A 24,416-nucleotide genomic window follows, 5' to 3' on the forward strand; every position below is an offset into this window, starting at 1 on the left:
CTAATGTGCCTATTGCAATAACCATGTAGCATACAGACCGCAAATGTGTTTTTTATTTATGAAGGTAAGTGGGCTACTGCTTTTGACACTGAGATAATTTTGCTACTTGCAGTTCATAAGTTGCATTCCTTCTAATATAGGACTGTGCTCTATTTACTAGCATCAAAGTTCTGCATGCAAACTATATATAATGGGTTTAGATCCTTATTGTGTTTTTTTCTCAATCTGTTCTTCTTGTAAGATTGCAAAGAAGGGTTCTTTTGAGAAGTAATTAAGTCTTATTAGTACAGACAACCACAACCATTGATTTAGATTTTGTATCCTGACGCTGTGCTTCTCATGACTGTTCAGTCTTGACATATAATGTGAACAAGTATGGATGTTCTGTGATTCCAACAATGTATAACTCTCATTGTCTTATGTAAAATTTCCTGTACATTAATTTACACACATGTATTATTTCCTGTGTTTCTGTATGTGATGTAAAGCGCTCTGATACCATACACTGGGGGAGTGCTATAAAGAATTAAATACAAAAATAGCAGGTTCCATATACATCAATATTTGTGTAATAAGTCATACAGACAGCTATATCTTGCTTTCTTACAGTAGACGCACATTACTTACAGAGGGAGTTTAGCACGATTAAAAAACCTGCCTCCAAGTCATAGTTTTTCTAAAGTGCATGTGAAGTGATAATATACTGTGTGCCTTTATTTTCTTCCATTGCTTTGGCATCTAGGTGTAAGGCTCCAGACAGCTACCATCCAGTATTTCACTCAAACAAAAGAAGGGCTGATAGCCTTTTAAATGATGCCTTTGTTTTGGCCTAGCTTGTGCTGTATATAAGGAAGCCCTAATGCCACCAGCACATTGCTGCTCCGAAGGGAATGTGGATAACATGCGGGTGCTAATTAATTGTGTCCTGGTGTCAGGAAACGACACCAAGACAAATTCAGCATGTTTACCTGGGTCAGTCGGATCCCAGATCTGGCCAGAAATCCCTGCCAGAGCACGTACCTGGTACAATCACCCTACTTTCTAGCACTAGGTTTGAGCATATGTTATGTGTTCCAGGCATGCGCAATGACGTCTGAGCAGACCCCCCATGTGTTTCGGTCCCTCTGCTACTCTCACAACTGTTTGGCTGGGCAGGGGAGCAAGCTGTCAGCGCTTCAGAACAGGTAGATTTCTGGGCAGCGAGGCTTCTGGCAGCACGAGTGACCGAAAGCGGTGTCCATGAAGGTTGCATGGTGGCTACGCCTGCTCTTGAGCTAGCCGGGCGGGGTATTTAGAGCAGGACCACTCTGCAGCAACAGGAGGTGGGACCAGGTTCGGGGGGGGGGAGTGTTCGACAGACGACCATGAGGGAAAATGAAATAAATAATGTTCCCTCGCTGAAGTCTGTTGGAATCCCCCCCACCACCCAACCCCTCTTAACTGCACGGGCCGCTGCTGCCACTCTGCCATCTTCCTCTATGGTGGCCATCATGATGGCAGGGCCAGGCTTCAGTGAGACAGTCAAGGACAGGAGGGAGTCGAGAGCAAGGCAGCTGTGGTTTGGCGTGGTAGCATGTCATTCTTTAGACCTGCCCTTTGTTAGAGGTCCCCTGGGTGCCTCGAGGACCTCGCACCAGAGCCCCTGACCACTGTCTTCCCTGCCCAAAGGCTATCTCTTGGGAGTCCCAGGGTGGTCCCTCTTAATTGATTTGGACACATCATGGCCGCATATGTGTTGCTCGGAGTCCTGCCCCAAGGCACAAATTTATTTCCTGAGATTCCCGGGGTATCCCTTTTTTCTTTCTTCCTGAGCACATGGGTTACTTATAGTACTGCACTAAAGGAAAAGTGCCATTAGAAAGTGTTCTGCTTCCTCCTGGAGGTAACTGGGTGGATGTATCTGATCTGTGTGCTCACCTTTTCAAGGACAACATTTGGCCATTCGCCGCTTCTTTGGTGGTTTGGGGGGTGAGGGCAAAGGATATTATTGCTCTGCTGAACACATACAATATTAATTTTCAAGAACAGATACGCTCATATCAATTTCTGTATGGGGTAGTACTAAGATGCAAGTCACAATCTTTATTTTGCAGAGACATTAACGCCGGGTTGGGGGGTATAAGTTCACAGTTCATCAGTGTAGAGCATGTACTGTTACCCTGGTCTCATCAAATTGGATGGCCCCCTTTTTAGGTCGAGCATTCGAGACCTCTGGTATGTACTTTAGTATATACTTAATGTGTATGTACTTTGTAGGCTCTGGAGATCAGCCCTAGGACTTGTCTGCTTCCACTTAGGGACTTTTTTTGTTGTTCAACTGCCTCTATTTAACTGTCTTGATAGAAAACGACCAGTAGAGGTCAATAAAATAACAGAATTGCTTTCTGCTTGTTCAACTGACTCTAAAAACTGTCTTGATAGAAAACGACTAGTAGAGGTCACTAAAATTCCAGAATTGCTTTCTGCTGAGGGACTTTCTTTTTTTTTTTTATTCTGGCAACTGCCTCTATTTAACTTTCTTGATAGAAAACGACCAGCAGAGATCACTAAAATACCAGAATCAATTTAGCATTCTTTAGATTCCAGTCCATAGAAATTGTCCTCCACGTGCACCCGTAGACAATATTTGTATTTTCAGTGATATGACCACCGAAGGCCCTGATTTTATATTAAAAACAGAGCTTTGGACTATACCATTTCCCACTGAAAGGCAATATCTCTCTCCATGTGTTCCCATACCTGGTGTGTCACGCAGTTTGGTGCTTACTTTCCCTTCATGTTAAAGAACAGTAGATATTTCAACACCCAGGCAAATGTGCTGCTTAGCTAAATACATATAAGGTCCCAAAGGCAAAACTGATGGCATTGCAAATGCTAGTCGTATCCTTGTGTTGGAGAGGGGTCTGTGTAAAATGATGGGACTTTTAACCTGAGTGATCTGACATCCTTCATGGAACATAAAATGTAAACAAGTGTTTATACGGTGTGTTTTTGACCATAGACAGCCACGAAGTGTTAGATGGTTGTGTGAGGTTTGGCAACAAGACTGTATTGTGAAATAGGTAAATAAGTTTTACACCGACATCGTGTTTAATCTATGTTATGTTGATGATGTAGCACAAACATGGCCACTGTGCGCTCACAGTAAATCAGAAAACTGAGTTTGTCATTGATTAGGTTGAGTTGGCAGGGAAGGGGCTCAGACTGGGGGTCTCCCCAGACAATGTATATTAGAAGGGCAGTTTGAGTATGTGATATATATCATAGACATGGGGAAATAATCTGATCATGTCATTTAAATTTGAATATGTCTCAGCACACAAGTTTCCTTTTTGATTTGTGTAGGTTGGTCCAACCTGTAAAGTATGCATGTGTAATGTGGATTGTGGTACAGGCATGTTGCGTGTGATGACACAACTCTGTGTACTTAGATCACAATAAGGCCTAGCTACATGGACTCTGATTTTTGCGTGTAGTGTGTGGTCTGTGCATGTGGGGTGCATTATTAGCATGAAGCATGTGTTCCTGAAAAGCTGTCTATACATAAATGTATTAGGCAGATAGTGATATGGGCATGCACAATGCATGTGGAATACTTTTCGAGAATGTGGAGAGTTGTCTCAACAGGTGGAGTGTGAACCGAGTGAATGGGTAATGTGTGAGAGTGAGAAGTGGTGTATGGGTATGTTAAATGAATCCTGGGCGTTAGAATGGAGATCTAAGTGTGAGCAGAGGGGATGTATGACGTTACAACGCAGGCTATTACAATGCCTGCCTTTACAACGCGGTTTTTACATCGCAAACCTTTACAACGCATAGTGCTTTTAGGCGCTGGATAGTGATTTATTTAATTTACTATTCCAACTCCAGTCCCCGTGGATAGTAGGGAAGGTGTTGGATAGTAAATTAAATATATTCCCTATCCTAGAGCGCCCCCCAGCGCAATGCGTTGTAATGGTTTGCGTTGTAATGACTGCGTTGTAATGGTAGTGCGTTGTAAAAGTTTCGTTGTAAGTGATGTTTCCCGAGCAGAGGGCTCTGGAGATAATGAAAGTGCTGGAGTATTGAGGAGTATGCTTTGGAGATTGTAAAGTATTGTCTGGGAATAAGGAATTATTTAACAGGGCATTTGGATTGACTGTAGAGTGTGGTATCAGAATGCCAACTGGATTTTGGCATGTGGCCTGTGGAGTGTCGTCAGACCATGTGAAGTGTGATCTATAAACGAAGAACATAGAATGCTAATGAGTGTGGTCTGGCATGAAGCATGTGATCTTGGCATGGGAAATGTGTTTTCGGAGTGTGTTGTGTAGCCCAAGTCTGTCGAGTGTGACATGAGCATGCCAAGAGACCACTGAGCATGTGTAAGATCTGTATATGTGGATTGTGCCATGTGCATGTAAAGTGTTGTCAGTTTTACTGTGTGATTTGGGCGTTAGAAGTGTGGTCTGGGCATAACTGTGTTGTGGATTTGTAAAGTTTCATGTGTTTCTGCAGATTGCTGGCAGGGTCTGTGACATGTAATGTGGGGAGTGCTATGGGTTATATGCTCACACACATAGCCCTAGATATATCCAAGACAGACTCATAAGATATTTTCTTTTAAGGGCACTACGCTCTGCCAATCTAAACTCGCTATGGGTACCTAAAGTGAGAAAATCCGGATAAGGTGGCAGAATCTTCTCTTTATTAGCTCCCAGCCTCTGGAATGCCTTACCAGGTTCTCTCAGGTCTATCCCCAAGGAAAGCCTGTATAAGGACTAGTTGACAAGAGAGTAGCCAGAAAAATAAAATACACCCCACTTTGAACCATATATAGCAATAAATGCACGAGTAAAGTGAGGAATTCCAACCCTTCCTATGAAGTGTCATGGGAATTGTGCCCTTGCAGAATATAATGCAAACTGATGACTATTATAGCATGCTTTTAAAGGAATTTGGTCAAAAACTACACATGTACCTGTACTGACCTATTTCTCTCAATCATCCTTTCCATCTTCTTTCATTTTGTGATTCTTTTTTTCCCATCATCTTACTTTTGTTTTGTATATTCCATTCTTCATTTCCATTCTTCTTTCCTTCCGTCTATTCTTCTCTCATTCCATCAGATATTTTTTCCAACTATCTATCCTTCTTTATATCCGTTTCTTCCTCTGTTGCGCCTGCCATTTTTTCTTAATTTCTTTGCATTTTTTCTTTTTGTATGCTTTCCATTAATTTTTTCTTTCTCTTCTTTCGGTCAATCTATCACCCTTTTATCTCACATTTCTTTTTGTTCTTTCATTATATTTTCCTGCTTTCTTTCTTTTTCCTTTCATTTTTCTTTTTTTAGTTATTTGCTCTCTCCCTTTCTTTCCACCCTTCATTCTTTCTTTTCTTCTTTTACATTTTTTCCGTATTTCCTTTGTTCATCTGTACCCTCTTTACTTCATGTTTTCTTTTTCCTTCCTTCATTATTTGCATTTAACTTGCTTTCCTTTGTGCTATCTCCCTCTATTGACTTCTACATTTTTTTCTTTGTCATTTTAACAAGTTGTCTTTCCCTTGTCAGTGTTTTGAGCTATTTTAGGTATTCTTTTGGTCCCCATTCCGCAGTTGTGTTATCATAGAGTATTCTTGTGAAATGTATTAGTTTTAGCTTCTGACTTTCGATCAACTGCGAGCCAAAGTTAAGTGTTAAGAAGGGCCATAAAACAATGTAATCCAGTAGCACCCCTGCTTACACTGGTATAGCGAGTGGGTCACTATGCCCTTGCTAGTTGAAGCCTTTTTTGTTCCAGAAGTTGTAGTTTTGTCAAGGTGCTTCTTATGAAGCATCAGCTCCACTTTACACATTCATTTTAATTCATTCATAGGCTTATGGGTGCACCCTCGTCCATTTGAGAGGGGTCTGACCATGCAACATGTGGACTAGTTATGTGTAGTGTCACCTTGCCACAAAAAGCCTGGTCCCTGGGTGTGTAGTGTGGGCACGTGGAGTGTGGTCTGGGCTTGTGGAGTACAGGCTCAGCATTGGACTGTAGTCCAGTCGTACAGACTGTTACCTCTGTGTGTGAAGTGCTGAGCAGTGTTACCTGGGGATGTGTTGTGTGGCCTTGCTATATGTGTGTGATGTGGGCATGTCTGGGGTCTGGGCATGTGAAGTGTGACCTGGTTGTGAGGAGGTAGCTCTGACCATGTGAAATGTGGGCTGGACATGTGAAGGATGTCCTCGCTCTGAAGAGCATGCTGTGGGCATGTGTTGTGCGGTCTTGGCATGTGTGTGTGATGTGGGCATGTCCGGGGTCTGGGCATGTGAAGTGTGACCTGGGTGTGAGGAGGTAGCTCTGACCATGTGAAATGTGGGCTGGACATGTGAAGGATGTCCTCGCTCTGAAGAGCATGCTGTGGGCATGTGTTGTGCGGTCTTGGCATGTGTGTGTGATGTGGGCATGTCCGGGGTCTGGGCATGTGAAGTGTGACCTGGGTGTGAGGAGGTAGCTCTGACCATGTGAAATGTGGGCTGGACATGTGAAGGATGTCCTCGCTCTGAAGAGCATGCTGTGGGTATGTGTTGTGCGGACTTGGCATGTGTGTGTGATGTGGGCATGTCCGGGGTCTGGGCATGTGAAGTGTGACCTGGGTGTGAGGAGGTAGCTCTGACCATGTGAAATGTGGGCTGGACATGTGAAGGATGTCCTCGCTCTGAAGAGCATGCTGTGGGCATGTGTTGTGCGGACTTGGCATGTGTGTGTGTGTGTGTGATGTGGGCATGCAGCGTGTGGTCTATGCGTGGGGCTGGCCATATGAAGTGTGCTTTGGTTTTGAGGGGGAAGCTCTGGCCATGTGGTGTGCTGTGTGGGTAAGTGGCGTGGGCTGGGGGCATGTGGAGTGTGGAGTGTGCTACAGCAGCTGAGGGAATGTGCAGTGACTACCACGGGTGACATCACTCTTTAGCCCTCACTTTACCTATCTGTGATCGCCTCAGAGCAAGGAGTTGAGTGACTCGTTCACTAAACTCATTATCACGCATCTGTAAATAGGATAAAAGTCCCCCCACCATGACTAAATGAGGGCACAACATAACATTTTCAGAAAATAGCTGTTATGTAACTTCAGATTTTTGTTGTCGTCATTTTTGAAAGTATATCTTTTTATGGCATCATTTAAAAATTCAAAGGAAACACTTCTAGCCTTCACTTCTTCACTCAGCTAGGATGTACTAGAAACAATTCCCCTGCAACCCATAGTCGCCTGCACACACAATGCAAATCTGTATCTTGCGAAGTCTTCTTTGAAGCAAAACACGAAATAAACTCTTAGGAACTTACAAGCCCCTTTGCGCCGCCGGTACGTCACTTTAAAAGTGACGCACCGGCGGCGCAAGGTACTTGTAAATAAGCCCCTTAGCTTTCATAGTCAAACAACAACAAGAAACAGACAACAAACATCCAAGTAGGACAGTCTGCCAATCCAGTGTGTGTTTGTTTAGCTACTATTACACAAACTGCTGTGTTCTAACAAGCCTTAGTTCAAGGAAACGGAGTTATTCCTGAGCTGTGCATTTCAAGGAACTAGAAGTCTAAATAATCAGACGAGCTTCTGATTTTCTTCTAAACAATTAATTGTATTTCAATAATAAATCAAAGCATCGCAGAGTTATCCAATTTATTATTGGCTCGGGCTCCACCAGCATTTTTTTTAACATGAAAGGTACACAAAACCCAAATCGTCTGGTCAGACAGAAGCAGATTCTTAGCCGGACTTCGAACAGAGGAAACGAACTGCTTCACACCCATCAAACCCCTAATGACATCATATACTTCTTAAACATCTTTACAAAAGCGCCTCATATCAGTGACGATTTTTCCATTACCTTTACTAACACAAAAGACAACCAACTAGTAAAGACCTTCACTCAATGAGCGGCGGCATAAGCATTTTGAAGCTTTAAAATAGCTTTTCATGACTTAGGAAATAAACTAAATGAATCGTTTTTTGTTCCCCAAGCCTCAAAACAATCAATCTCAATTGTTCAGTCAGAATCACTCTGTAAAAAACGTAAAGTACCTTTCTATCAGCTGAACGTGGCAGCAATGCCACAACGACTAGGTCACAATCATAAAACGTGCGTCGTAAACATCGATTGATAAAAAACAAATCATTTTCAATAATACAGCAGATACTGAGATAAGTTAACTGTTGTGGTCTATTCGTTTTACTACAGACGGTAGGGCGTTATTTAACGCAAGGTAAAAACAACATACGGAACAAATATATATATATATATATATATATATATATATATATATATATATATATATATATATATATATATATATATATATATATATATACACATATATACTGAGAGGATGCTGCAGGGACATGTAAATGAAAAATGTTCCAAAGGGCAATAGTTGACCAACCATTATCCTATAACCCTCACGTGTTATATTATTTTCTCAAATAATTTGTAAAACCACAGCTATTTTACTACAAGCAACCAAGAACAGTGTATACATTATATATCTATCTATCTATCTATATATATATATATATATATATATATATATATATATATATATATATATATATATATATATATATCCATTGATATTGCTCAAACATTTGCAAAACATCCTTTCGTGCATAGGATTTCATTAGGGCATATATATCTTGTTTTTAATTTGCATATGTCTTGCTTTGCATCATAGAACTGTAGTTTTTGAAGGTTCGACATATGCTCAGAAGCTTGAGATAGTAATAAAGGGTCATATTAAAATTTTCCAAAATAACGTCTATGTGTGTGTGTGTATATATATATATATATATATATATATATATATATATATATATATATACACACACGTTATATATATATACACACACGTTATTTTTGAATATATATATATATATATATATTGTATATACAAATATATACACATATATTGTACCGTATATATTAGTTTGGGCAGTTAGAATGAAAAAGATGACTGTTTTTTAAGTGAGAAGTTATATAAAAGCAGTAAGTTTTTTAAAACAGTAAGAAAAAAGAAACCCTGGGTTTACACATTGATTGTCAATTGAAAAGAATAATTATTCAACAGATGATGGAGGTTTTTAGCAAGGAGACCCTTTGCTTTGATTTTAAAAGCACATTCTTAAAAACACACACACACATTCTGCCTGTGGACTGGAGCGCTCGGTTGAAGCGCTCCTCTGACTGTCCGGCTAGTAAGAGGCACTGCCTGGAATGGAATAGAATGCCTATAAACAGTGGTCATCGGTAAAGCTGAATGGACAGATTGTGCGCTGTCATTAAGGTGATGAAACCCAGTGAAATATTTGTAACTTCATGTTCCTTGTAAAATACGGGCATTTATACCATTGCATTCTTCTAAACAGGATATGCACGCGCACACACTCTACAAAAGATGCAAACCTCAACCAGGGCACATGTATGTTATGCAATAAAAAGAGCATTCATTTGGATTCATTGGAGACAGAGAGAGGGAGCCGCCAGAGTGTAGTTTCTGGAAATGCCCACTCCTGCAATGCGGGTTGTTTCACGGGCATCCTGGCCTGCCCTCGGCTGCCACGGTCAGTGTGTGGTTTGTACCACAAGGGTGGCACCAGCCCAATGAGCGGTGGCACAATGCCCTGCACGAGCCATCTGATTCTACCTGCTTTGATGTTCTCGCCCTAATGGGCAAGTGAGTAAAGCACACCTGGGAGGGTTGGCGGGGCGCCCCTCGGGGCCCCCTAGCGTAAGAGGACAACACAACACCAAGAAACATGAGCCGGGCCCCCGGGCTTTGCGCTGGTCGGTGGGGCCAATTAATACATGTCCAGGTGACCACCCGAGCAGCCTTCCCCACTCGAAAACAATATGTGTTTGTCGCTTCTAATTGCCTCCATTAAAGACGGTAAAACAGCTGCACCCCGCCCCGCTGCAGCAGCGAAAGGGGATGTTTTTATTAAGGTGTTATTGAATTTTAAGTCGCGCGAGATCTGCCCAGTTGTGGAGAGAGGCTCCTCTCTCAGTGACATCTCGCCACGGCCTCGGTGGTCTCGGTCCACGCCATAGATTGGTAATTCGTCAATTTACTTCCGCGTCGTTTCCGCTGCCGTAATTGACGCAGCAATGACCTTCTTGATCTAAGATACCTGATTATTACCAAAAGCTGCATTTTGAAATAGCAGCAGCAAGTATATTCATGGTAAAACAAAAAAAACAAAGGGTACGCTAGGAGAAGTACAAGGCAACGAAGGAACCTACCCTCGGTTTCTCATCCGCCCACCATTACCACGGACGAAAGTCGGTGTTAATATGAACTGTAGCTTTTCGTGTCACAGCATTTGGTGAAGACTAGCCTTCCTTCCTGGTGGACATTGCAAGAATTAGATGTGAAATCGCCCTCCCTGCCCACCTCGATCAGTCAACAAATACACCTACACTGATTCACAAACATTATTTGGTTATATTTTTGTTTTGAAATTCTTCCAACGCTAGGCTCGTGATTCTTCTTCGCACCTCGTTTTCGCTTTACTTACGTGTCATAGTTGTCCCTGAAGCCTTTTGCGAACGGGTTGTGATCGATTTTCAATTGTGTAATCTGCCCAAAAAATAATAATGACACATGTCAATGCAAGCTCTAAACATGACTTTTTAACTCAGAGTTGTGCTTACAATTAAATCACCGAGAAAACACATAAAGAAAAAACAACTTCGTGTATATATATATATATATATCACTGCCATTGTTAGTGTCTGTATGCCTCTGCACACATTCAATGAAAATATACATTACTTTCAATGTGAATGGAAGAGATATTGCACCTTTTTCGCAAATACATACATACACAGATAGATAGATAGATAGATAGATAGATAGATAGATAGATAGATAGATAGATAGATAGATAGATAGATAGATAGATAGATAGATATTCAACACTATCAAAATCACCTCTGCATGACCTTACAACTGGCACAGTGTACACTATATAAATACGTTAAAAATAAATCGTAAAATAAAAGTGGAAGAAGCAACGCCGTTTTTTACACGTACTGACACAATATTACAAGATAAACAGACACGAAATATATGTATGTATCTATCTATCTATCTATCTATCTATCTATCTATCTGTTTATGTATGTCTTTGCGAAAAAGGTGCAATATCTCTTCCATTCACATTGAAAGTAATGTATATTTTCATTGAATGTGTGCAGAGGCATACAGACACTAACAATGGCAGTGATATATATATATATATATGTATATATATATATATATATATATATATATATATATATATATATATATATATATATATATATATATATATTCGTTGGTAACCACAATAATAACATTTTCAGCTTTTTTTCTAGTAAACGGTAGTAATCATTATCGGGTGACGTCACTGTCATGTATTACGGATTAGGGATTGAATAAAACTAAACATACTGGCATTAACTTGCGAATTAAAGCCCAATTGAATGCCGCCTTGAGGATTTGGGGTCCAATTTCACACAGGATAATGCATTCGCGAACACGAAGCGTTCCTCGGCTTTAGTGAGCGCTGAAACATTTGAAACCATTCAACAAAATCCGGGCGCTATAATACCTGAGAACAAAGAGCTGCGCAGGCTTCTGCGCCCGCTTTGGGACTGGAGTGAAGGGTACAAGGGGTGCTGGTTAGATGGGGGATTTTTTTTACCACCATTAGTTTATTTGGATGAAAGAACAGCTCAGATCTTCAGGCGTAAATGAATATCTTACGCCACAAAATTAAAACGGTTGGCTGAGCATATTAACGGGGCTGTGACTGTAGATAAGAGTGGGGTGTTATTTTAAAAAAAATACGTGTTTTATAACATGTTTATTTTTATTTGTTATTAAAGGTAGCAGTACATAAGACCGGTCCGGTACTATCTCTGTAAATAACGGTGTATGTGGGAACAGAAGCTCCTCAAAGCCCCATGTTCCGAAATAGCGCTTAGATGCCCCCAAATCCTGCTCTGATTAGATTGCACTGCCGAGTCCAGATTAGGTAGGTCGCCCATTTTACACCAGCATTTCCACCACCTGTGTTGCGGCCAGGACTGGTTGGTGTTGAGCGGGGTACGGCAGGGTCGGCGCTGGCCGTAGGCTCCGCGGAATCAATAAGAAGCACACAGAGGCCGGTCACTGGTGTGGCGATGGGCTTCGAGCGCTCCCGACCCCTCTGATGTATACACTTCGGCGCGCTCAGCCGTAGGGCTGCGTGCGTGCACGCCTGAGGGTCAGGGGTCATATGACAGAGTCGGGTGGCTCTCTACAGTGTGCACCGGTCTCTTCAACTTCCTTTGTGAGTGTCGGCTGCAGTGCTAGCCTGCAATGTCGATCCAAGACCGCACCGGCTCGGGGAGGTACCCCTCTTCCCGAACCCCGATTTTTTTTCTGTGTTTTTGTGTGTGTTGTGAGTGCGCCTTGCCTGGTTGCACTCTGGTGTGATAGCGCCTAGCAGGCCCTGCTCGATTTACTCTGCAGGCGCATTTGCTCTCGGCGGCCTCCAGTCCTTAATCTTCTGTTAATTCACCCCATCATCGCCGGGCTTAGTTTGTTTTTGTATGCTAGCTCCTGGGAGGCTGAAGGTTGTACTGCGGTGTGATCTCTCCTACCAGCGCCCTGTTTTAAATATTATTGTGTTCATAGCTCTTCGTGACTGCTAGTTCTAGTTGTGTTTTTAATGCTATAGCTCCTTGAAGCCCCCGCCTCCGGTTGATGTGTGGAGTGATTTGCTCCTCACGGCCTCTGTGCTGGTTGTGTTGTCAGTGTGATGGTTTCTCCCGTTGCTCTTGTCGTCGTGAACGCTAGTAACAGCTGGTCACGCTGGTGTGATAGCGCCTAGCAGTCCCTGTTCTGGTCGCACTATAGAGGGCTAGCTTGCACCAGTATCTTGTTTTGGTTGTGTTATCAACACGATAGCTCCTACCGGACCTTCTCTGCTCGCACTGTGGTGCAATAGCTCCTCGGACCTACTCTGTTGAGCTAGTCTGTGGTATAGCTCCTAGCAGCCCCTGTTGCGGCTGCGCTGAAAAAGAATAGCTATTAGCAGCTGTACTATCCGCATGAAAGCCCCTAGCTGGCCCATTCTGGTCGCACTGTAGTGCAATAGCTCCTAGAGGGGCACTGCTCGGTTTATCTTGCCAGTGTGACAGCTCCTCGACGCCCCGTTCTGGTGGCACCCACCAACTTCCGGGTTTTAAGCCTGCCGTCTGCTGGACCTGCCAGGAGCCGTAGGCGCGCCTGCCAGTCACCGAGCTGGTGAATTCAATATTTAGAGTCCGGAGCCATATTAAGACGCCTTGTTTTTGTTTCTGATCCAAAATGGCTCTGATGGCGGTACACATTGTTTTCTCCATCAGACACACTTTGGGATGCCTCTCGTCGTGTTAAAACAATATATCATTAGGCAAGCGGAACAGACTCGTTAACAAAGCCATTCCTGGGAGATTGGAAAGGGTGGGGGTGAGATGGGGAGTCGCCGAAACGTCTTCAGCATCCCTCGCTGTCATGGCCCACCCCTAACAGAATATTTCCCAGCACGACTTCTGCGGATGCATATGTATAACAGGAGACACAGCTTGTATGTGGTAGAGGCATTGCTTCCTCACGCGCATATTTAGAACTATATTTGAACATCCCTGGCAGGCCGGAGCCTTTGAAATGTGTGCAAGGTCGGTGCAGGGCCAGTCACACAACCGGTCTGTCAGGATGCAGACATTCCAACGGCCTCTGGGCGAATCACAGGCAGCAGCGGCCTCACAGGGAATGCCGCTCACCCTACAGTATGTGTACATTTGGGCTCAGGAGCTCAGACCGATTAGTAGAGTGGGTGCCGCTGGTCGGGGCGCCCACCGTTCTCATCGGGCATGAAATGCTGCTGTCCGGAGTGGCCTCGCCCAGCGGACAGGTCGTTCTCTGGCCGGGATGCCCCTTGTGCTCAGCGGACTGTGGGTGCTATTGAGTGGTGTGCTTCCCTGTGCTCAGTGGGCGGTGAGTGCTGCTGGCCGGGTCCCTCGTACTCAATGGACTGTGGGTGCAGCTACCCAGGATGCGCCCTGTGCCCAGCGCACCTTGAGTGCTGTTGACCGGTGGGAAGGAGAGGGAGGGTCATTTGGGGTGAGGCGGCTCTCTGTGCCCAGCCACGGGCGGTAGCAGCGCAGAGGGACTTGGGAACATCAAGGCGCGATGTACAGCAAGACATGGGGTATGACAAGGCACTGTGCTTACGTCGGTGTTCTGGTAGGCGGTGACGGCGATGAACTGCGTCTCGGGGAAGGTAAAGGTCTGCACTCGGCCGGGCTGGCTCGTGTCTTCCGTGCCGTCCTCGTTTACCTCCACCACGTGCAGCCGCGGCTGGTACTTGTGCAGGGACTGCAGGACCACCATCTGGAGAAGCAGCATGGGGACAGAGAGAGAGGAGAGCAATTACATCAGGCAAGGACACGCGTCAGGTACAGCAAGAGGACATCACAGAAGGCCAGCATGAAGGACAGCACCACGGACAGGCCTTGTAGAGAAAAGCAAATAACACAGCAAGGACGTTAGGGCCTCCAAGGAGCTCCACCGCTCAGCATCTGCTCAGAGAAAGGTAGCACCTTTGCCAAAGCCGGCGACAGCACCACTAGCAGCACGAGGAACAGCGCAACACGGAGCTCCACAGACAGAACCACACACACCACCAGTTGTAGCACGTGGGATTGTACAATAAACTGCACCGTGGACACACCAAGTGCCAACCACCGGTTGCAATACCAGGAAGAGCAAAAAAAATAGCAATACCGTTGAAAACTCCAGAGACAGACCCCCTAGCAGCACGGGGGAAGCACCACGCAAACCACTACAGAGAGCACCCAATGGTGCATTGGGTGCTCTCTGTAGTGGTTTGCGTGGTGCTTCCCCCGGTCACAAAGGTCAGCACAGCGCACAACACCACAGACAGCACCAGCTTAGAGACAGTGCCACAAAGAGCACCGATTTTAACACCAGGGCAAGAACCCCAGCCAGTACCAGCTTAGAGACAGTGCCACAAAGAGCACCGATTTTAACACCAGGGCAAGAACCCCAGCCAGTACCATGGATAGCACCACAGAGAGTACCAATTGTAATACTGGGGACAGCACCACAGAGAGCACCACTTGGAGCACTTGGAACAGAACCACAGACAGCACCTGCAGTAACAACGGGGACAGCACCAAAGCGTGTACCACTTGTAACAAAGGAAGCAACACCACAGATAGCACCTCTTGGAACACTTGAAACAGCACCACAGACAGCACCTGTCGTAACATCAGGGACAGCATTACTTTTAACACCAGTGGCAGCAATACACAAAGCACCACTTTTAGCACATGGGGCAGTTTGAACTGACTGCCATGGGTCAGCACCATGGACAGCGCCACGTAGATACAGGAACAGAGCAACGAATTGTACACTAGGACATTACAGGATCTTCACAACAGCAGCATCTGCATGGAGAAGGGCAGCGATGCTAGCAACACGAACAACAGCACTGCTGGCAGTACGAGAGACAGCACCACTCAAAGCACCACAGACCGACCCACTGTATTATTAGGGACAACATCAGAACTACACTGCAGACAACGCCGACTGGAGCGTCGGTGACAGCTCCGGACACAGCACCCACGGCTACACCAGGTACAACACAAACGACAGCACCACACACGGCACCAGAAACAGCACTAACGGTAACACCGTAGTCAGCGCCACAGACAGCACAATGACAGAATTACAAACCGCACCAACTAAAATAGAGCAGGCAGTGTGAACGATAACACCAAAAGCAGCAGGAGGGACTGGACCAAGGACAACGACACTCGCAGCAGCAGAGGCAGGGTTAGGGCAGCGCTGGGGACAGCAAGCGATGACAGTATGTAAGGGACGAGGGAAGCGCGCGTACCCGACCTCGCAACAAGAGGAGATGGGGTTCACAGCACTCTGTGCAGCAGAGGCTTTGACGGCGTCACTTGGCGCGGGGAGCAACTACGAGTATCACACGAAGCGGGGAGAGCAAAGCGCGTGCACTGGGGGCTCACTCAACTCCACTAACACACCCACGAGAGGGGCAAGTGTAATCACACAGGCACTTCAGAAAGAAGCGCAAACACAGCGCCATTGTCATGAGGGTGGAAAGGACAGCTCCTAAAGAAGACTATTAAAGCACCCGGCTCAGAAAGCTAGGAATTCAAAGCCGGGCCCTGAACATATATGCTAAATAATAAACATTGTTAACGTGTACGTTCAGCACCACGGACAGCGAAAATGCACGTTCGGTTCTAGGGCCAGAGGAGGTGGTCGTTCAGTACCAGGGAGAGCTGGACAACTGAGATGCAGGTTCAGCACCTCGGACAGCGTAGGCGCTGGACTCGCGCCTCGGGTACTGAAAGTTTAAGTTCAGTACCACGGACAGTTAAAGTTAAAGTACGGTACCAAGATCTATTAGAGTGGAGGTCAGTACCATGAACAGTGAAAGTGCAGAATCAGATCCACGGATAGTGAAATTAAAGACTAGCACCACGTAGTGAATTAAAGACTCAGCACCACAAGCAGTGAACTCGACTTTTCAGCACCGTGGACAGGGGTGCTGTCTCAGTACCACGGACACTGAATGGGCCGCTTCAAAACAACAAGCAAGTGCCGAGCCAAGGCACATACGCAAATGTTTAGAGCAGATGACTCCTGACATGTCAATTCCGTGCCACAGACAGTGAATACACAGGCCAGAGCCACGGGCGGTGAAAGTGCCTGTTCAGCACTGTGGCTCAGCCTCACGGTCAGTTAAAGTTCCGGTTCATCCCCAGAGACAGTGAATGCAAAGACAGTGGATGTATAAGCAAGGCCCCATGGACAAAGGCTGTGCAGAATTGGGGCTGTGGGCAGTGACTGGTACAGCCTGAGCTGCACGGACAGTACAAATACAGAATCAAAGCCAGTGGCGCAGCGAGGAAGCCATTGGCCCTGTTGCAAGAAAGCAAAATACACCGTGTGACTTGTTTAATGTAATACAATATAATACTATCACGGTACAGTGGTACCTTCGGGTCTCTGGGCCCCGGTGCCACTACACCTGCTAAACTTGCTAGCTACGCCCGTGATCAATGGCCACTGCTACTGAAAGTACCGATTCAGCAAAGCGGGCAGTTGACACAGCACAGGCGCATGCTTACATTAAAGTGAATCAGCGGGAGTCCGAAGTGTTCTACACGTGTCAGGCCGGATCTTCTCATACATGGGACCTTCGTGGGCATAAAATATAAACTACTTTTTTTTTACTTTTAGCGTACTATGTATGTGCCTTTTGTTTAAACCGAGGGTCGTTTACATCTCGCCGTTGGTTAATTCATCAAAAGGGGGAATTGTGACCACAGCGAGCGCTGCAGGGTTCTGCGCATTCTTGCCAAAGTTAGCGCCTTGACTCTACCGCGCTCTGACTCACCTGCCCGTTGTTGTTCGACGCCCCCTTGTTGTTGGTCAGCTTGAGCTTCCCGAAGGAGATCTCCTGCCTCATCCAGTGGGCCCCGGTGTTGGGCGAGTCGGGGTGCATGTACACTCGGTTCCCTGGAAGAGAAAGAGACAGTCCGTGAGGCGGCGTCGGGCGCGATTCCCAGGGCGACGCCTCGGCCTTTCATTAAAATCTGTTTTGCAGCAGCTCCGAGCTCCCCGCTTCACATCATCTGTCGGGTGTCGCGGAGAAGAAAAGGCAGCCAGGCCGGCCCAGAAAGGCCTCAATTAATGCTTCTCACCTTGGTACGTGCGAGGAGGAGGTGTTAATTGGAGGCACTTGCCTTGCACATTGGTGTCCGCTTTGCCGCAAGGAACCCACTTCCCGCCCTGAAACCTCCAGTGGTTCGGGTCGGCCAGGATCACGTCCACGAAGATGTTGTAGTGCGCAGTGGGGTCCAGGCCCGAGATGTTGAAGCTCAAAAACGGGAACATGCGCCTGCGAAGAAAATATAAAATACTGAAATTAAAAAGAAAAAAAAACAGAATCATTATTAAAATGAAGAATTTCGGTGGTATATTCTTGCGGAGAAATAGAATTTGCCTCAAAATGACAGGGCATGAAATGCTTTAGTTTAGACGATGCTGTAGAGTAAGATGTCAGATGCTGAAAAGGAGGCAGTGTATTTAAAAGTCGCTGTTTGTGAGCAGCCATCCAAACTTTCGTTCTCTTATCTCAGAGGGAGATTCTCTAGATTTTGAGTCGTGCCTCATCTGCAGAGGCATTACTTTATCAACCATTAAAATGTTTCCCAATGGAATGCAAATGAAAATCCCAGAAAACTATACCTCCCTTGTGCACTTGCCCCGAGGTTGGGGCTCACAGATACAGAGGGTGACAGAAATGACACGTGCGTTACACCCTCTGAAAGAACCCAGTGGGTGACACCAGGTGTCCCCCCACTCCCCCCCTGCTACGCTGTCCGAGACCCCAGCGCACAGCTCGGAGGTACCCGCGGAGTCACAGCCTGGTCAAAATTGCCCGATGGAACCCCACACTTTGACGCCCTACTCGGCCATTGCCCTCTGCGTCCTGGGCTTCACCTCCCAGAGAAAGGGATGGATTCTCGTATGGAGGTCATCTTCCCGCCTTCTCGCTCCTCAGCAGTCACAAATATCAATGGACCCCTGCCGATCTTCATAATTACTGCATTTTCCCTGGTTGCAGTTTTACCCCCAATGTCTTCAAATTGGACCTACACATTAAAACAAATATAAAAAATATATGTTTTGCAGGCCGGACTTCTAAAAAACATTTAAATGTGGTCATATAGCACAACACACCAAAAACTGGTCAATAATTCAAACCCAATTGTTCTATATACCGTTAAGAAGCCCGGGTTAGTTTGCATCTTCCATATTGTGCGCAGCCCATGCCAGAGAATCCCAAGCTGGAGCCAACCGGGGAGTCCCGGCAGAGGAGTCTCGGTGCAGCCGAAACTAGCGAGAACTGCGCAAACCGGGCAGACTCCGGTTCCGCCCGCAAGTGCATCGGGCCCCTGCTTGGAATCCTGACCGGGGCTGGACTGGTCATCCGGGCACCGTGGCATTCCTCGGGCGGGCACCTGGCTAGAGCCTGCTTTAGTGACAGGAGGGTTAATCCAAACCCCTTGCTCTCTCCTCTCAATGGCAGGGCTGAATTTGATTAGGGCGGGGGAGAACTTTTTTATCCTCGCTGTTTTTTGTTCCGAGTTCTGCCATCCCTGCGCCCAGGCAGCTTAGAAAATGCTTCTAGAGCTTTCAGAAATAAAAATGAGATAATCCGCAGCAGCACATTGGTTTGTCAGAATTTAAAAAAAATGTTTCCAAAGAAATTGAGAGAAAATAAACATAATTATTTTTGCAAAGAATATCCCTACATTAGATAAGACCTCTGTAACAGGTGTGTGTTATAGAGGTGGCAAGCAAAATAGTCTAGGCTGGCCTAATATATGCAAAACTGGTGAAAAGACTTTTGGTTTTCTGGTTTTACAAGCAGTCTGAAATCCAGTGCTCTGTTCGTGCGAACAATTTGTGTTGCCTTCGGATTGCTGCTGCCTCTAAAGCTCATCGGAGCGATCCTTCGCTTGGTCTGTGCGATGCATTCATAAAAATAGTAAAAATGCTGATAATGTGCTGCATAAATGAAATTACTAAAGACATCCAAAACTTGCGTGCACTTTAAATGTGCAAGAAAAAAAGTTGGAGGCGAGTGCGATAGAAGGGAAGGTGAGGTTGGAGCAGACGTCACTGTGCGGGGACGGGAGAGGAGAGACCCTCCGAGCTCCCGTCCCTCACACAGCGCTGCTTGTACTCAGTCCCCGGCCCCGCTCACCTACCTCGGTGAGATCCCGCTAGACCAGAGGCTCCACTCTAACAACCCACAAACGCCCCAACAGCGTGCCACATAAACACCAGGTCCGCGCTCCTGCCACGCTCAGACCACAGGCACCACTCCAAGACCACACGAATACTCCAACTCCATTCCAATACCCCACACAAACCCCCATATCACAAACCAGAGGCTAGGATCTAACAGCCCTCACAAACTACAGCACCCCTCTCCTGAGACTGCCCTTCCCCGCATAGACATCCAGCTCGGCTCTTAAGCCCCGTTCTACAGACCCCAAACCTCACTTTCCTGGCATGTACAACACCCCCAAGTCCACTGCCCTCGCCTGTACATGTGGGTCACCTGTCCTACTCCGCAGGGTCCATGCTCGACTCACCTGCCCCATAGAGGATCCATACAGACCCCATGCTCTATCCCCCTACCCATACATACTTCATGCTCCACTCCCAGCCCGCACATACCCCGTGCTTCCCCCCCTGCCCCCGGCCCCGCTCACCTGCCCTGCTTGGTGATGATCATCTCCGTCTGGTGCCGGTGGAACTTGAGCCAGAGCGGCCGGTTGCAGAGGTAGACCTGCGCCTTGCCCGGCACCAGCCCCGGCTGCGAGAGCTGGTAGAAGGGCGCGCCCTGGTACGAGTGGCCGTACTGCTGGCTGTACGGGTAGCCGGGCGCCGGGTAGCCCTGCCCCGAGGCGCCGCTCAGCAGCCCGTTGTAGGCTCCGTTGGCGATGACCGGGTGGTGCGCCATGTACCGGCCGGGGCTGGCCAGGGAGAAGGCCGGGTGGGCGGGCCCGTGCTGCCCGGGGTAGGAGAACATGCTGCCGGTGGCGGCGGAGGCGGGCTGCGGCTGGCTGGGCTGAGGCAGGAGATAGCGCTCTGCCGCAGCCCCATCGAAGCTGTGACGAGTCTCAGAGCCCCCGTCCGGGGCGGGGGACAGCTTGCTCCTGTGCGCGTCCCCTGGCGCCTCCTTGGAGTCAGAGAAACTGCCCGCCTCGGGGTGGGGATTCGACAGCCCCCTGGCCATTTTTTTCAGAGGTGAGGCTCGCTCCAGGCTGTCAGTGGCCGAGATGAGGGGGTGCTCGTGCAGGGCGAGCTCGGACCCGCCCGGGTGGGGGTACCCACCACCGCCCACATTCAGGAATTTCTTGGAGAGCATGATAGAGGGGGAGAGGCAGTGCTCCAGCTGCATGGCTCCGCCGGCCTGCCGGACCCGCCCCGCCTGGGCCGCGGATCCTTCCGCCGGCTCCGGGTGAGAGCGCCGCCTGCGAGCTCCGAGCACTTTCCGGGGAGAGCAGCCGCCGCTCACCCGCCTGACACAGCCCGCTCCTCACGCAGCACTTTTGATCCTACTGCCGGCGCCGCCGATGAGACGGCGCTCGTCATTGGTCGCTGCCGACAGTAATTTAATTAGATCGACATTAATTAGGATAATCACCTGGCTCCTGGGCGCTGGGTAGCAGGTTGCACGAGATGGTTTTATTGTGAGCAAGGGGTCGGGGGCGTTCCACCTCGTGCCTGAAGTCCCCGACAACCTTTAAACTTCATTTGTAATTGTTCGGGATAATTGATCGTTAGGCACCGAGCAGTGTCAGAGACGCGCGTTCGTCGCTACCTTGGGCCGAGTGTTCTGCGGAATGTTAACGCTTGTTAAAAGCGATTTATCCAACTTTCAGAGGCACCTCCGCTGATCGCCTTATGTAATGCCTTCGGATTACAACTACCAGGAATGTTCACCCCCTTCCTATTCCAGCCACCATTGCGGCTCGAAACACGATTTTGGTTAATGTTGCACTTGTGAAAACCTTCAATGTACCACCATCTGCGGGTATTTGAATTCATTGTTTAGCAACTGAGCAGACATGGTTTGTTGATTTGCGGCGGTGCTTACCGGTTGTCCCAGAATACATATTGCATTCTTGTGTAATAAACATTTTAAGCGTTATGCAGTTGCAGACGATACTTTGATTTTGTTCCTGTTTCATTGGCATCCTTTGTACTAAGACCAAAACACCAGCGTGGCACCTAACATGTGCATGCGTTTGTGTGTCACAGCATTCTGGGCAGGTGGCCTACCCCCTCCAGGGCGCTCGAAGGGGGAGCCCCGTTCACTCTCCTACAACGCCGGGCCCCTCACATGGTCTGTGAGCTTCAGATGCGCTGCACTACAGAGCACGCTCGTTCCCCCATTCTTGCGTGCTGTTCATTGCCACCGGCCTGTCATTGCAGGGTATTTTTAGCAGGCAAGCCTACCTTGAGGTGCCTGCGCCCCTGCCTGCTCGCACTGCTCTGTGGTGGGCTTTCCCACATGCACCGATGCTAGTGAAAGGAAGCAGGAAGTGGGAGGGCCCCACTACAGGCCGCCTCTCGGCGCTGCTCGGGGGTTGTCATCACGGGGCCCTGTTTATTTATCGCTGTAATTCGGCAACTGGACGCGAAAGTGATTGATGGAATCCACGAGATGTGTTTTGAAATATGATATTGTTTAGCAAGTCTGTTGTATTATTCTTTTAACAGCGCCGAGGGGCTAAATTCGCACATAAGGCGCTACAGCAGCGTGCAGTATACACCGGTCCAGCCGGCCGGAGGGCTGGCGGTTTGCTGTTACACTGTGCGGTTGGTGGGACTGTGATGTGGTCTCCAATGGCGCGGGTGGTCAGTGGAGAGAGGGGCCCGGAGTGTGCGACATCACGCCGCGCCAGTGCTCAAGGGCTTTAATTGCCGGTTCTTGGCGCTTTAAAATCACGGTTCCTGTGCCCAGGTCCTTAAATAACCCATGAGGTTGGCGCTTTGATCCCAAATTAAGCACTAGAAGACGGCAATGGCGGCGGGGCTATTGTTTACACACAGCAACAAGTGCAGGGTTTACGTAACAATGTTGCCACACCTGATTCCACAGCACTCACGGGAAAGGGCCGTGGACATATAAGAGTAGAGGTGCTGGTTCCGTCACGAAGAGATCGCTATGTCGTTGTTTGGGGAGAGTGGCCTAGCTAGGCCGCCGTAGGCCTCAACGCGAGCAAAAACGCGACCCTCCCTATGCCAGCTTGTAGTGAAAAACAGCCACAAATGAAGGTGTTGAAGGCCCCTTGCACACCAGGGCTCCGGTGTTACTGCACCTGCTGCACTATTGATAGCTACGCCTGTTAGGGGGGGAGAGGCAATTGGGTCCAGAGACTGCCCTGAACACGCCTGCAGTGAACCGGATATCCACAGACGTGCCACCTCCCGGCAGCATTCATCCACTCGCGCCTAACAACCACTGCCCGTTGTACCTAGGTGCGTCTGAAACATGCCCAACTGGCGCCCAAGCGGGGTGCCATCACCCACGGTCACCGTTAAGAAGCTCCCTGGCGCTAAGAGCGCATGTACCGGTCCTACAAGCAAGCCTTGCGTTCTGAGTAATATTCTATGGTTTAAATGGAACTTTATCGCAGAAGTCTCAGAGTTATTAATATTATCTGATAGCTGAAGGGCTGGATGAATCTGCCGGGACTCGCACCCGTGTCCCAGTGGTATGCATTGCACAGATCTCTGTGTGGGTCGAATTAGCACTTCTGATTAGTCTTTCTGCCTGTCTCACGGAGACCTGTTCATACTCCGCTGTGCACGCGGAGGTTTACCTCGGAGCGGCAGCCATACCTGATGGCAATCCAGGTGTGCCGGGCGCAGGACTCAGAATTTCATCCTCCCCTGGGGCGCGGCGCTGCCCCACCGCCAGAAGCAAGTTATTTTGCTGCAGGACAGACTGGAAGCAGCTGTCATCGCCAAGTGCAGAGCCGCAGAGCTCTTTGAATCCATCACATCCTAAGTGTATGTACAGATTCGGGGACAGGCACTGGACGGCCTGTGAGCTCTGGTCGCCCAGGTTCCCGTACCCCGGGGGCACCGAGCCGTGCTGCAGCCGCGGAGTCTGCAGTACCACAGCGAGCAGCCTGCGAGTTCTTCAGTCACCAGCAGCCCTTTGTAGCTTTGGAAACGCGCTGCTCCGCTCTACCCGGACGCCAAGGCCAAGTGCGAATCGCGAACTGACAATTACAGCACTCGCGTGATCTGAAAATAAAGCTGACGGGAGGATTGTAGATTTTCACCCTCTGTGCCGTTGGCCTGTTTGGGGACAAGATGAAGCAATTTCGAGGGAACTGCTGTCTGCCTGGAAAAAAATAAGTTTGAATAAAAATGAACCCACGTTTGCAGAAAGGAGGGATAGCTTTAATAAGTTAAACATGCTAAAAAGGTGTCAGATTAATTCAAATGGAAGTTAAAGAAATGTCCTAATTTATTCAATATGACGCCATTTACCATATGGTGCCCCAGCTTTCTAGCCTTTGAATTTGCCACCTATTGTAGTAGGGTTTCCTGTTCTTCCGAATTTACATTTATTAAGAACAAGCATTGCAGAAGGAAAGTGAGTACTGCACGCAGATTTTAAAATATAAAATTAAATCCTGATAACTCAACAAAATAACACTTATTAAAAAAGCACCATACAAGAAAAATGTAATATAAAATAAAAATTAAAATATTAAAGAA

The 24,416-nt window shown here is 47.4% G+C and overlaps 1 protein-coding gene across 1 annotated transcript in view; it reads right to left on the minus strand.

Annotated features, from left to right (window-relative positions):
• TBR1 (T-box brain transcription factor 1) overlaps positions 1-21,075 on the minus strand; it is a 70,471-nt gene extending 49,396 nt beyond the window's left edge. Inside the window, exons 1-5 of the mRNA XM_078683856.1 lie at positions 20,384-21,075; positions 17,840-17,994; positions 17,491-17,612; positions 14,265-14,423; positions 10,537-10,598 (exon numbers count right to left, since the gene is read on the minus strand). Coding sequence (XP_078539982.1) covers positions 10,537-10,598; positions 14,265-14,423; positions 17,491-17,612; positions 17,840-17,994; positions 20,384-21,075 — 1,190 coding nt within the window. The remainder of the gene's footprint in view (positions 1-10,536; positions 10,599-14,264; positions 14,424-17,490; positions 17,613-17,839; positions 17,995-20,383) is intronic.
• Between the last annotated feature and the right edge of the window lie 3,341 nt (positions 21,076-24,416).

Source organism: Lissotriton helveticus, chromosome 3_1 (assembly GCF_964261635.1).
Source record: "Lissotriton helveticus chromosome 3_1, aLisHel1.1, whole genome shotgun sequence".
Lineage (NCBI taxonomy): Eukaryota > Metazoa > Chordata > Amphibia > Caudata > Salamandridae > Lissotriton > Lissotriton helveticus.